We start from the raw sequence: 15,773 nt of genomic DNA, 5'->3' as shown, positions 1-15,773 counted from the left end.
TGTGTCTCAAACCAAATCAAAATGCGAATCGTCATTGTGAGTCGCTTTAAGGAATTGTAGTTGGAGAGCCACATTCGCTATTTGTATTGACATTAGGCAACGAATGACTGAATCAACTCGAATGGGTTACTACGTGTACTTTTGCCAAAAAACACATCATAGTCCAACATGGAAAAAAATCAATTTAAACAAAATGGAGTGCACTTTAAGTACTTTATCTTGATCATATGTTTACAAAGCATATTCACTTACCTGATTCAAGCGTATTGGAGAGGTTATCCTTTTCAGTTTTAAAATAACTTACTTTAACCTCCAGGATCTCATGCTGTATGCTGGCCAACAGCAGAACAAAGTCATGTTTTGTTTGTCTTTTTGGTCCCATTTTAAATCTGTCTACGTTGCTTTTAGCCTCATCCTAGCCAGCGCTAAACTAGTTTGTCCCTCAGGACCGGTGTCCAAGTTTTCAAACTCCCTTTAGTGTGTTGCTAGCATTGTGTTAGCCAGCCAAATATTTCCAAACTAAAAACTGTAAATTGTCAGATTGAACAACTTCAAAATGGATGTATCTATTTAGACTCATGTTAGCAGTAAATTAGCATGTTGACACGTGGAACTTTTTTCTGGGTTGTGTGTCTGAGGGACTGCATCCTTATTTCTGTGGACACAGTTTGCATTTTGAGTTCCTAGTTTGCTCATTTCTTTGACGTTGATTGAATTATTTATGATCTTTTAGTGCCTATATGCAGAAATATATTCCATTAGGTATTGCCTCTCTATCTGGAATAATTTTGTTTATTGCTTTTTCTCGCCACAGGGGTGCACAAGCAGCAATTAGATTTTTTTGACCCCTTTACAAGTAGCATTATTAGCTCACTGGGCTGTGTGCCATTGTGCTCAAGTGTGTAACTCTAGTGGGAATTCAGTGGTCATTTATATGTTGTGGGGAATATTGCAGTCTGCATCGATATGTTCCGAAACAGTTACACCCACATACCACCCTCCGAGCTTCTCGTGTTGTCTGTGCAGAGCACAAAAGACAACAAATAGAATAAATAAAGGTTATCAGTCGCTCCTCATTAAATGCCAGTCAAGTTTGCTCTCGATCTGTTATTAACTGATACCAATAGGTGCTGAAAGCAGATTGGCTGGCTCCAGGCCGCTTAGGCGGTGGTGAGATGTGATTGGATGCGCTGTGTGTTGATGGCAGAGGTGTGAGGCTTGTATCCATGGGAGAAGTGTTCATTCACCGGAGAGGGAAGATTAGAGGAAAAAGGCAGAATAAGGGTTGAATGGCCATGGAAAATCAATATTCCGCTCGGAACTTGCTTGATTCCCACTTTTACATCCATTTTAGTGTAAATATTTAAAGCATGTACATGAGTATTAGACTGCAGATATGTTTAGATTCATGGTGCTTGTATCTGTTGTATTTTTGTGAGGGTATGTGTGTTGTTACAAAATACTCTTAACACACTGCGGAGCTTGGCAAACCAGCCACGCTTCGGCAATGTCCGTGCCGCAACAGGGCAAACATTTTAGGAAAGCTGTTTCATCCTGTTTGTGGACAATTTGGTCTCAAAATTATTGTTAGTCTTTTTTTAAAGGTATTTAATTAATGCTTCTCTTTATTTGTATTTTTCCATGATGTATCACTGTTATCCAAATAAGCCAGTGTTATGCCAAATACTATAGAAATACAGTACACTACTTACTACTTTCTGTACTAACAAAATATAACACCATAGACTCAAATGTTAATGCAGCATCATTAGCAAGTGCATATCTTATGTTTGAATATAAATTGGGTTGTTTCCGCTCTCCCTGACAAGTAGGAGCAGTGATACTTTTTCGCATGAGCCCTAAATCCTTCATAATTAATGTGTGTCCTCAATCTGATGACTCTGACTCGGATAGATCAAATGGAATTTCATTTTGGCGAAGCAGCCCTTTTTCTACACTGTCATTACCACAGTGTTATTTTAGTGTATGATTTATTGATAATGAATAATTGGAGTATTTTAGACAATTCACTTGTATGTCTTTGTACAGCTGTGAATTAGCTTGCTGCAGTTACCATGGTTAGACGTGTTCGTGTGAAATCTGTGGTCTTGATGAGAGAAATGACCTGTGTAGCGGAGGTTGCGGCAAACTGAGGAGGAATGAAAATCACTGGCTGTTTTGAAAAAAGAGCAAAATATTCAGATAGCACTACCACATTAAATCACTTTTCAGCATTTTATCATCTACAAACATAGCACCTGTGTGCAGAATAATGATGGTAAGTATGTTGAGCTGATGTAAAAGTCATCAGATGTGATCTTGCAATCGCTTTTAAAGGTCATTCATAGAGGAGACGAAATTGAATGCATTCTCCTGAAGCTCATCACTCATTTCTTTCCAACAGCGGCGCAGTAGCAGTTTTGACTTCCCGCCATGACTTATTAATGTGGCGGTATTAGGTTTATTCTGTACTTAAGACTCAATTCGTCTCACTCTCTTTGCAGCCTAAGGTGCCAAATACCGACTGGAGATATTCAGCCTCCCTGAGAGCAGGTGGTGTAATGCAGAGGTAAGCACTCAACCGTTTGGTATCCTTTGTTTGACTCTTTTTTTTATTCCATACTCATGAATCATCATGTTTTTGTGGAAAGCTTATTTTGAGAGGCATGCATGTCACATATAAAATAACCAAATCCTTCACCATCAACATTATTTGCCAAGACAATTTTACACCCCACACTATTTATATTACCGCAAACTTCATTCATTCATCTCCATTTTGACCAATTGGCATTCTGGCACCATTGTTAACAATCCTACATGGTGGCACCCTTAATCATTGTGCAATACAAATATTTGATGAATACTTTTGTAAATTTTCAGTAATAGTCAGCTTGGGTTGAATAATGAAAATCATCAAAGTAAGAAATGAAACAACTCGGCACGTGGCAGATGATTCCAGACATGCAGTCTGTATTTATATGGGCTAAGTCTAGAGCTGTGAAAATTAATCGAACGTAATCAATTATCAAATTAATCAACAACTATTTTAATAATAGAGTAATCGTTTGGAACCATTTTTTAAATTTAAAATTGTCCAAATCGTCTGACCTCAGCATGTTAACAGTAATTGTTCACTGATTAAAGAAACATCTGTTTTTTGGAAAACAATGACCAAACCGGTCACATAGAACATCAATCCCCATTTTTTAAAATCACTATTAGTGCTGTTACTATCGAATATTTTTAGAATTGATTAATCAACTGATTATTCAATCAATTAATCGACTAATCGGTTTCATTTTAATTTTGCATTGGAAATGTATTACAAAAGCATTTTTTCCCCCGATTACTATTTATTAATTGGTGTTTATTTCGTACTTCACATTCTTATAGTGATTTTTTTTTAAAGAAAGGTAAAAGTAAAAACAGTTGTTTGCCAATGTCTTATTTTGATTAAACACAGAAAATAATCAGTCTTCTTTCATGAAGGGCTACTGAAATCAGTGAACAATTGCTGTTGATATGCTGGAAATCAGAGTACCGGTATTTGGACATTTTTAAACAAAAACAAAAAATGACTCCAAACAATTACTCGATTATTAAAATAGTTGTTGATTAATTTGATAATCGATTACTTGTTGATTAATCGATTAATTTTGACAGCTCTAATCACTATACAAATATGAAATAAACACCAATCACTGGTTAATAAACAGTAGTCATGGAGAAAAAAAAGTTTTTGTAATACACTTGAATGCAAAATCAAAATGAATCTGATTAGTGTGATTACTCAATTCTAAAAATAGAGCATTAAAGTTTAGCTTCTCGTGTGTTTGTGTTACTACAAGCAGGTTATGAGTTAATTGAAGCAGTGAGATTCTATAATAAAATGAAATTTGTATATTATTGTTGAGCTTCTGACTGGTTTTAACGGGATACAATTAATACATGTGTTTATAACATTTACCGTTTTGGGTAAATAAAGATCAGTTTTCTCAGAATAATTGAAATTACTTTCTAGATATATTTTTTTTGGGGGGGGGCTCTTCAGTAATATTACTTGAGATTACCACTCAGCATGAGCCTATTGATTATGATGATGTGTTTTCGTATACATCTACAAACACATCGTTTACTGTAATATTATACTGTAAATAGCAGGAAGACACCTGCTAGGATACGTTGTGGTGGTCTACAACCATGCGTTTTTGTTATGTTAATTTGATTTGATTTAACGCTTATAAAAGTCCACTTTTTATATTCCAATCACTTTTTTTAGATTGATGGAATTAGCAATACGTTTTAGATATAAGATGTATTTTAACATTTCAAGCACGTTATTGCTATTTCCTTGGTAGATGAGAGGAGACGGGAAAATGCCAGTGTGCTTCAAAGGTGTTGCACAATCATTACCAAATAAAATTATAAACCTGTTGTGAAACTATAGGCCATCAACCCAAACGAAGACCATTTGCATACATTACTGCATGTTGCTAATACTGCATGTTTGAAGCCATTTTTTTACTTAGTGTAATTATTTGGTCAGATTTAGACCAAGAAGCCCACATACATTATGTCTCATTACTATTAAGCAGATCTCCTCATAATTACAGCTGGGATTTGCTTGTATAAATCGGATGAATATATTCTATCTATGATGTATTTTAGTGACTTCCTCCTGTGTTCCATTACCAAAGCACTGAGATTTTGGATAACCCTAATCGCCGCATGATGGCAATGACCTATTTCATTTAATCCCATGTGTTAACATCCCTTTCATATTTATAATATTAAATAACCTTTTTCCTGTTCGCATTTAGATTCTATCATCTACGATGATAAAATGCTTAGCTTTAAAAAAAAAAAAAGAAGTGCTTTTGTGGTTATCAAGTTTGTGAGATAATCATCGATCAAGTCAAACTCATGTCTTGACTTGACTTATGACTGAAATGATTTATTAGTGTGATGCTGGTATACGCTATCGCTACATCGCACTTTTGCAACATTTGCAACTCGTTATTTGGCATTATTTGTAAAATATGTTTTATAATTTAGGTAAACTGATCCTTGGTCAAAATGCTTTATTTTAAATGGGTCTTAATGACTAAAATATAATTAGTTTCACATTCTGAGGACACTTTTAAAAGTGATTCACAAGCATGCCGTAGCTGCTCCTCTGTCCTGTTTTGCTTTCGTCAAGAGGAGGGTGCTAAAATCCCAAATAGCAAGTGTGAAATTGCATAGGGTATGCGGAATCCATGTGCCACTAAATAATTTGGAAATTTAAGAGTGATACAGAACTCTCTGTCTCAAAGATTCAACCACATATACTGTATCTTGTTCATTATGTCCCTTGTAATGTCAATCAAAATCAGAATTATAATATATTCAAAGGCATGTTTTTGGTGAAGTGTTATATTGTCTCATTTGTGTAATGACTTAATGAACATGTTTATTTGTGTGTTTGTTCTAGCTCAGTCCATATGGAGGAGTCCTCTGTGATGCAGGGAGCCCAGGGAGTTCTGGTTCAGAACTGGCCCACAGCATCAAGCGCTGCTGGTAAGAGTCAGTCGGCCCCCCATCCTCACTTAACCCATTAAAGCCGGAAGCGCATTACCACAGCTCTACCACTAGAGCCGGGAGCGCTCTAACTCTAACGCTCTTCTACCTTTAAAGCCGGGAGAGCGGATACCTCATTTTGTTTTGTTTTGACCAATTATTCGTTTCTTAGCCGAAGAAATGCATCCGAATATACACGAGAGGGTGACGTAGGCCTACTAGCATGTCTTGGAATTGTATTCGAGCATTCTTGGCTGCTGCAGATTCGCAGGAGTTATGAAATAAATGACGGCGATTGACGACGGCGCGGGGGGTGGACTTTGAATCAGTGTAACCAGTCGACAGTGGCATATTGTTAAGGAATATGTTTGTAGACGATGAGGATGTTGAAAGTTTTGACGGCTTTGTAAAGGAATGGACGACGAATAATTACCACTCGATTCCTCGAGGTTTTTAAAACTGCGCTCCAGTGTTGAAGGTAAATATACCCGCACATGTGACACAGTTGTTTGTTGATTTTTTTTAAAATATATATTGAAGTTTTATAATAATAAATGTAGGTTTGTGTAAACGCCACAGGTGTAAGCTCTGAAAAGATTTTGGAATTATGTTTCTATCTGCTTCAGGAGCTAAGATATCAATGATTTAGTAGGCATTGACAATATTGTTGAATTTCCAGGAAAACTTCAGGTTTTTGGGGGAGTTTCTAAAGTCACCCATAGGTTTTAGAGGCATATTTTTCCAGGCGCTTTAGGCCTTAATGGGTTAATTAACCTTAGCGGAGGCAAAGTCTATATTAATCTACATAGAAACTTTCTGTGTAAATTCTTTATAAAACTGCAAACATGTATTTTGACAGCAGGCTCACCTCAACTCATTAGTCTCTGCCACATGAGGCATTTGAAGCATTGTGGTGTGTTGATGGATATATGAAGTTTAATATGGGGTTATGAAAGCTGTAGGGGACCTGTAATTGACTGGAGACCCGTCCATGGTGTACCCCACCTCTTGCCCAAACTTTAGCTGGGATCGGCTCCAGCTCACCTGTGACGATGGGTAGTCAACGCAGAGGTAGATAAAGGTGGAGGCCAAGAAGGATGTGAAGCATGTAGATGGCACTGTATTGAAATTTACATAGAGGGTGGCTCTTTGGAATAACAAATATGTAAATATGAATGGACTTGTTAGAATTGAATAGACTGTCATATAAACGTACTGCATTGCACTACAATTGCAGTTATTTGTTTCATTTTCCAGTTCTAAAACATTAGGAACATAACCTTGGGTAATACCGGCTACAAAAAAAAAAGCAGTGATTTAATTTCTGTAGATATTACAACGTCAGAAGGCCAAAAAATGAGAAGCCAAGACAATCTGTTGTTTTCATGAAAGTAATGCAGATGTAGTGGGATTCAGGAACAGTAATATTGTGGTACAGTACTTTGAAATGACAATATGTTCTGGGTTGTTTATAGTAACTCGACCGACACTGGCAATTAGTAATACAAAGGTATTTTCTGACGTACTTGATTTCATTAATAAAAATCCTAACCTTGTAGAATCCTAGCTTTGAAGTCATTGTCAAATATAGTGTTATTGTGGGAAAAGTTTTGGTTTCCAGTGCAACTTGTCTGCCAATTTTGATGACACAATAATAACACAAAGGCAGTCATGATGATATGGGCAACGTGTTGTGCTTAAATCCCTGTTTTCTGTTGTGCTATGGAAGAGGCAATGAGAGAAATGATGCTGCCCACGCCCCAAAAGCCTTTGCACATATACTCACACATGCAGTAGCTCACTTATTTATTTATTTTTCTGCATGGCTGCACTTCAAAACATGAAGGTAGAGAAATAGATTGTGACTTGGACCAAGACAGAAGCAGCAAAACAGAAGCTTACCAGAATTGCATATGAACATTTTGCATATTACACCATTTTGGACATATTGTGCACATATTCATCTTGACTTGCCTTTAGACTGAATCTTCCTGAGGTTTTTTTTTTTTTTTTTTTAATCATTGTTATCCCGAGTAGCGACTTAAATTTTACCTGAAAGCCAGTTTAGCTTCAGGTCAAATACGCTTACGATTGGATGACCAAAAAGTTCAGGCTTGGGATGTCCAAAGATTTGATAAGCAGACCTTGCTTAAGGAGAAAAAAAGGATATTGCGATATGGTATGCAGAAAGAATACTCTGTAATGTATCGCAGGTAGTAGAGAGACTGACATATTGATTTAAAGTGTCCTGCCACATCAGCGTGAGTCATAGGCAGAGCTATTTTTAACAAAGTTGTCTTGTTTATCAAGGCAAGCTTCAGCCCTCAGGTGGAGACCAGCGGTACACTTAAAACCATGTGTGCGATTACACGAAAACCAACGACCCCTTAAATCCTCCATCATATGTAGATTTACTTGTTGATATTCATTAATGCATGAATGTTGATCATATCCAGCCTGTCTTGTTGGTTTTTGTGTTTAGAGTATGTTGCATGTGTCTGGGGGCTTGAGAGGGTTTGGGCTGCCTACGTGTTGTGCTGCGCCTGCTGTGACAGATGGAGCACAGTCCACGCCCAGCTTAAAAGATCCACATTAATAGAAGCAGGGTTGTGCTGTCTCTCTCTCTCTCTCTGTCTCTCTCTCTTTCTTTCTCTCTCTCTCTGTCTCTCTCTCTTTCTCTCTCTCTCTCTCTCTCTCTCTCTCTCTCTCTCTCTCTCTCTCTCTCTCTCTCTCTCTCTCTCTCTCTTAAAGAAGGGCACACAGGGATTCAGAAAAATCTGTGCTACCTTCTGCAGGAGAAATAGCAGGGAGGTTTTGACACCATGACAGCGAGAAAATGAACTTGTACAGTATTACTACAAAATGTGATGAATTACCGACAAGATTGCTGATTGAAACAGGAAGGTGAATGCGGTGCTGTTGCCGTGTGAGTGTAGGACAGACGGTGAAAGAAAGCAGGGGGGCGGGCGGTGGGGTTAGCGAGAGCTTGCAGCATTATTCTCTATCAGCCCCTGTCACCATGACTCCTACCAATGTGCCACTGCTTTACCGGAGGATGTTGTTGCCACAGCAACCATTCACGGGCCCCAATTATCAATGAGAAGGGAGCGGGAGCTGTCAGATCGAGGGAGGTGTGAACATATGGTGTTGGCTAAAGGATACTGAAGGAGGGTGGAAGGACAAAGGGAGGTGAAATACACTTGGAGAGAGTAAGAAGAGAAGAATGGGTGTGTTGCAGAGAGAGAACTGCAGGTATGAAGTGGAAAGGGAGGAAGAGAGCAGGAGAGTGACCTACATACACTAGGGAGGAAATATACTGCGGAACTGCATGCATGTTGTGCTTTCTCCCATCATCCTTCGCACACTCACATGTTTAATTCTACATCATAGCAGACAAAAATATTTTATAGAAAAAATATTAATCAAGTACTGGGAGATAACATATAGAAATACAACCTCTAAAGTTGAACACAATTTGTTCTAGGAGGCTAGTCACCCTCGTGTTGTGATTTGGAAACCATTCTCCCATTGAAAATTGTGGAAATTGTTGCCATCATAAAACCATTATTAATTAACTGTACAGGCAATGTTTTATTCAATATGTTGACATCTTACAAGTGTATAAATAAAATAATCACTAGGGATGTTCCATACCACTTTTTTCCAGACCGATAGCGATATGAATACTCAACTTTTAAAAAGTTACCAAGTATCAATACCCCTAGTACTTTTGATACATAAAATAAATAAAAAAACAATGGGAGATAGTTTTAAAGAAAGTCTTATATATCCCAATCTAACATTTTTACTTAAAAATTACATGAAATTAATAGCATTTTTTATGATATTTTTCAGTTTATTCATAACATTTATATTTTGTATAGAACACACAATAAAATTAATTTTAATAAATACATACTGTATATTAAATGAAACTATTAATCCAGTGGCCAGAAATAGCCACAGTCAAATGTGTTAGACATGTAGGCCTTTAATTCCTGATTGTAAAACGACCACAAGATACTGCCATACCTTCAAATAAGGCCCAGTATCAGCCCGATACCGATACCCAGTATTGGTACTCACACTTTTCACAACAAATTCATTCTTCCTCCAACTGCTGCTCCTTTTGGACTAAGTGCAACAAAATGGCAGATATTTGTGTGATGTGATGTATCCTTATGGTTTGAACGCTGAAGTGTTATGCAACTTTAGAGACAATTTTTTCTGGAAAGTGTCGAATTTCAAATTGTAAAACCTTTGTGGTTGTACATTGATAGGTAAAGATTAGGTCAAAAAGGTCAGTAAAGTTGTGTGTCTGGCTGTATTTCTGATTAGAGACATGAACAGTGGCAGAAATAAATCCGGACGATTAACCACATGCAAATGATTAAAATGATCATTTAAGAGAATTCATACAAACACAATACAGATAAATATTTATAGACAGCGTCATTGTGTTTTGTCCCCACAGGCACCATTGTGGGAAAAAAAAAGGTGTGGTCTCTCATTTATATTCTGTTACACAATCCCAAGACACTGCAGTTAAGCAAAATAAAAATTGATTTATGACAGTTGATCTCATCCTTTCCTTTTCTCATGCGTTAGGTTTCATATCTGCTTCTCAAAATCCTGCTTCATTTTCATCATCATTCTTCCTCCTCAGTTTATGTAACGCTGCGGCGTGCTTCTGTTCAGCAGTCCGACAAGGGGAAATTATTAACTAGACTTGGCCAAATAGAGCTTGGCTGATTTAAGTGGCTGTAAAAATCTTGAGTGGCAGTGGATGTCGCATAGATGTTCTCCTGCATAGTTCCGCTATATTAATGCAAGGAAAGATGGGCATTCACAGACAGTGATGTCAGTGTGATCACTTTTTGTGCAGCGAGAGAGTAATAAGATGGCTATCCTCATCTTCAATGTGCACATCACTGAGGGATGGAAAGCGGTAACACCACCCAATCACACTGACAGTCAACACTGATGGGATAGATTAAGACTTTTATCTCTAACAGGGAGCAACTACTGTGTTTTCACGGTAGACTGCATGAAAGGTCAGAGCAGCTGCATGTGGGAAAGGATGGGGAGGGTTAGGAAGGGAGCAACGAGTTTTGCTCTGCAGCAGTTATCAAAGCTGCAAAGGCTGTGTCAGGATTAGTTTTGAATGAGGCGAGTGTGATGCCACAGCACGGAACATAATCCGTTCAGGGATGCTGGTCGACCTCCGATTGATTCGGATTTTAAAGTGTATTCTTCCTTGAGGCAATGATGAAAATAAGGATGACGTCTAAACAAATTCTCAATCTGAATTCAGTCAAAGTACTGTTTTTTTTCCATTTTTTCTTTTGTTGTCAGTGTCTGCCTTACTACAGGAGAAATATAGAGTCATTTATCTTCTTGCAGGGTCCAAATAAAGATTTATTAGCAGCAGAGTTAGACCTTTATAAACTAGTGTTTCTGCCTCCTCAATTGCCTGCTTTGACTTTTCTGCCTCTGCGTGCCTCTGACAGATTAGGATTGTGTGGGACATGTCATGTTTGGAACAGATTTAGATTTTCACCCCTTTGCCCAGTAAGCAGACCTGACTTTTGAGAGAGAACACGTGTGATATTGAACCAGAAAAAAAACATGTCCACATAGAAAGAAACACATTTCAGTCGTCAAGCACTTTAACTTCGAAAGCAGAAGGCTCTATATTTGTAGGCAGCGCAAAAGGTTAAAAACAAAAACATATTTATTTATTTATTTATTTATTAAAAAGTCTGATCTGGGTGAAAGGTGGTCTTCAAGTGCCCACTTCACAGATCTGTGATCTCCCAATACCCAACTTTATATCATCCGCCCATGGACATATGCTTGCAGTTCATTATAAACATGCAGCACTCAATCGGTGCCTTTCTCCACTGCGCACGTCATTTACATAAAGGGAATGAGAGGATCCGCTTCAATTGGCAGTGAAACAAGTCGGCTGTGTTCATGCCCACAATTGTGCAAACGTCCTTTTAAAAGACACCATGCTGCACCTGCTTGAATGGGCCTGAGAAAATGCCACAACTTAGTCATCTGCCTCTGCGCAGATTTATACCACACCTCACGTTAGACTAGCATTGAACATGGAAATAGAGTGTTTAAGATGTCACTGTGGTCAGCTTGATCACAAATTATTTTACTATAGCTTGGAAAAAGGAATGGAAGAGTAAACATGTTCTATGTTTTTGTCTCAGGTTCAAACATAAGAATAAATGCCATTTACTTTTTCAGCAGGAAAATAAAATGTAGCAGTATATGGGACACACGCCCATATTTAGCAAAACAGAAGTTTTCCATTGAGTGACACTGAATTTGACAAATGCATTTTCTTACCACATTGTTTTTTTATGAGACAAATGAATAGCACACAATAACATAAGTGCTTGTTTTCTTATTTCAGATGCTGAAGGAGGAGAGGTGTCGCCCCCAATGGGTGCCGGAGTTGACAGCAACAGCTGGCATTTCCGCTATGGTCCCGGGGGTCCAGGTGCACCCCCGCAGCACCTGAAGCCCGGCGACGTTCCCCCAGAGGCGTTCATCATCCCTGGCTCCCCCGCCATAATATCCATCAGACAGAACCAAGGAGGAGACGACGACAAGAGCGACTTTATCACCTTCGGAAAGAAGGAGGAGGCCAAGAAGAAGAAAAAGAAGAAGAAGGACAAGAAGGACAAAAAGGATAAAGGAAAAGATGATGACGAGTAAAGAAGCAGGAAGTGAAAATTGGCAAAGGAAAAAAAAAGGGTGTTGCTAAAACAGAGGTACCAACCAAAGTCCACTGGGTTTGTTTTTAACCTGGCCTTTACCTTCAGTTTCCAACTGAGGTAAATGATTGATCTTGCCTTGATAAACAATAAAAAGATTGATTTTCATCCACGCCCCCATGTGCCTATACAGCCCGAGTCAACTCGTTAGAAAAATCACAACTGTCCTAATTGTCTACCTTCGTTTAACCCATTGGGCATGTTGGCACCTCTGTATTACCCCCTCCCCAACGATGATGAATCATTCTCTGTGAGAGAGGACAAATACTTTGTACAAGCTCTGCGCCAGCCAAGGAAAAGAAGAAGTCAGATAAGTGCAACATTTGGGGCTGGACATATACATATAACACACACACTCATATACACACACAACTTGTAAATAGCACAGGAGAGAGTCACCGAAACCAAGGCTAACAGTCACAACAAAACTGCTGCAGAGTCCTTAACCACCAACAGTGTTTCCTGTGATCTCAAAGAATCCACATGCATGCATGCTCGCACAACATGCTAACACACACTTTGCCATGTGGACACTGACAGAAATTGAGAAAAAGCTTTAAAAAAAAGACAGAGCGAGAGCGAAAATGTGCTGAAAATTAGACACCGCAAGCTTTTTGTCACCTGGTATCAACTCTCAGGACGGAAGGAGCATCCCTTTGCTATCACTCTCTATTTGCTTACTGCTTTGAATGGACCAAGAGCCCGATGCAACGAGCTGGAGAGATTGCAAGATACCTCACACACTCCTGAGGATCACCAAGGGGACAAGTCCGCCTATCAGTTGGCGGACTCTGAAGAAAACAAGCAGAATATTATTCATAGAATCTAGAGATTTTGATAACACCCCTTCTTATGTCCCCATGCTGCAGCAAAAGCTGAAAGATTTCTGCTTTGAATGTTTGGTAGCAACCAGTCCTTACCTGATACCTTTTCAACTTCTCACCTGCTTGTGCCCCCCCCCCCCAATGCTACCACAAACTACATCCCCCCCACCCCACTGACTGCCTCTACTTGTCAAGATGAAGTAAACCTGCTTTCCTTAATTCTCTGAAGAGATTTACAGTACATGTTTTTGCCATTTCATGAAGAGACACCCCGTCCCCGCACCCCCTTCCGATTCTTGCATGTCCGCCCCTCACCCCCTGCTCGAGACCCATCTTGGAAGAAAAAAAAGGCCTGCTCTGAACATTGTGGTGTGCTGACAACAGCATGGAGTAATGTGGATGTGGCCCATCAGGGGGGAGAGCGGGGGCGGTGCCGTACGTACACCTTGAACTCTTGTCTCTAAAAGTGCAAAATGGTTCAGTGCTTTTAACATGTGAATACTACACCATGCTGTTCACTTCCTGTTTCTGGCCGCTGTCGTGAGACAGGATCAGGTGGGATTGAGGTAAGTCGCAGGGGCAAAGGACCGGGCGGGAAGCGAGGCAGGTGCCTTGGGCTGGCCCTCCCCGCTCAAGTAAATTGATTGTTTATGATTATGGACTCGCATACAGTATACTATCTTTTTTGTACGCTCTAAATGTAGTGTTTGATTGATTGTCTCTACACTAGTAATTGAATCTGCTAAAAATAAATAAATAAATGGGATCCGGGGCTTCCCTGCATACTCCCACCAATCCTCTCATGAGGTAATAAGACGGGGCTAAAACATGCCTCCATACGTCTGTTGGTCCCGCTTCCCTGCCTGTAACTCATTACCACCTCCCCCGAAGTTTTGCGGCTCAGTATGCTGTCACTCCATTAAGTGGCTGCTGCATGTACTGCTCTAAGGAAACACATACTATATAGAGAAATATATATATAAATAGATAGCAATGATTTTATTTTTTTTGTATTGTCATTTTTTTCTCTTCATTACTCACACATGAAATATTTGTATGTACTTCTCTTGTCTATGCCAAACATCTATGTATTACAATCGTCATGCTCAGATGTGTTACGGCATCCACTAAACCTCTTTCAATATTTGTAATGCTATAGTGTGATATATATGTTTTTAATGCAACCCCCCCCCTCCCCAACCACCCCAAATTTTTATTTCTACCTTTGAAATCAAGCAAAACTAATGAAAAAAAACTCTCTGTCCAGCTTTGACATGATGGTCTAACTAACACTGTAATATTGTAAGTGAAATATGTCCTATGATGAGCTATCACTTTCCCTTTCATTCTTGCAAAAAAAAAAAAAAAGCCAAAAAAATGTTGGAAAAAGTATATGTAGTGTATGCTTGTATTTAGTGAGCTTTCATGCTGTCATTCTTTCCCGATGTATGGTGGTGAACTTTGGTGACAATGTGCGGACGGTCCCAATGAGGACCAGCCAAGATCTGTTTTACCCCCCCCCCCTTTTTTTTCGGGTAGGCCTACATCTCATCAACTGTGACCGTGAAATAGTGACTTTAATTTACTTCCATTCCCTTTCTGCCTTTTATTTGATCTATATGGAAACAGTGGTAATGTGTTTTGTTTATAATTCACAAATAAAGTTTTCTTTCTTAAAAATGAATTTGAAGTTGTTGTCTTTGGGAAGATGACTCTTGCTGTATCTAAAAATACACACAGTTCTATATAAATATTTTAAACAAAAATATGCATCCCAGATCTCAATTCATTTAATATTTCAGTGCGTCTGGAAATTACAATAACATCAGTCATTTTAAATGATACAAAACAATTGTATTTTAACAGATTGTGTAAAAACAATATCAGCTAAAAACAATTATGAAAGTGTCAAACCAATTTTAGTCGACATACACACATTTACTGCAGAGGTGGAAACTAATTGACTTGCCTGCTGCATTTGTCCTTTGTCTAATGCAATGGTCGCACATGGTCCCGCCAGTCCCTTGTGAATGGAAGCTTCCAGACATACAAGAACCAATTACACAGAGTGGCTAAATAGATTTATTGGATCTCAGAAGATATGTCTGCTGTAAAATGAAAGGGACACATCTGCCTTGGTCTAAATTACATAATCAATCTTGTTTTTCAGGATGCCACCTGCAAAGCGAATTATGTATTTCATTTATTTTTTATTTTTGAATAATTATTCATGTCATCGGCAGGGCTCATTTTTTTTTAAAAAATTAATAAAGGACTAATTATTTATACATTACATTTGTCTTGATTAATTTTTCATACACATTAAAGTTTGTACCATGAGAGAAAATAGTAATTGTAGATTAGGTGGAAGAGACTTTTGGAAAATCATGAAAGAAACAATGAGGATAACTAAGAATGTCAATTAGCCAAATAGTTACAAAATAGAAAACTAATGAAAATGTAGTCACTGCCTTCACACGATCCTTGATTTATCAGTCTTGACTCATATTGTGTGGGAGATTAACTTAAATTTTTCTTTTGCACATGTTTAGGGGGTTTGGCCTCGAAATATTTTGCAATAAATTCTTAGCTA

General features: G+C 38.5%; 1 protein-coding gene across 24 annotated transcripts in view; it reads left to right on the top strand.

Annotated features, from left to right (window-relative positions):
• LOC147168462 (protocadherin alpha-C2-like) overlaps positions 1-14,864 on the top strand; it is a 156,308-nt gene extending 141,444 nt beyond the window's left edge. For all 24 annotated transcript variants that reach the window (XM_086085335.1, XM_086085337.1, XM_086085336.1 and 21 more), the window contains exons 2-4: positions 2,505-2,569; positions 5,477-5,562; positions 11,993-14,864. In XM_086085335.1, coding sequence (XP_085941461.1) covers positions 2,505-2,569; positions 5,477-5,562; positions 11,993-12,297 — 456 coding nt within the window. In that variant the 3' untranslated portion in view covers positions 12,298-14,864. The remainder of the gene's footprint in view (positions 1-2,504; positions 2,570-5,476; positions 5,563-11,992) is intronic.
• Positions 14,865-15,773: the final 909 nt, after the last annotated feature.

This window comes from Leptonotus elevatus, chromosome 9 (assembly GCF_054856555.1).
Source record: "Leptonotus elevatus isolate MCC_2025b chromosome 9, RoL_Lele_1.0, whole genome shotgun sequence".
In the NCBI taxonomy this organism is placed as follows: Eukaryota; Metazoa; Chordata; class Actinopteri; order Syngnathiformes; family Syngnathidae; genus Leptonotus; species Leptonotus elevatus.
The sequence above is the reverse complement of the archived record's forward strand: the minus strand, read 5'-3'. Positions and strand labels throughout refer to the sequence as shown.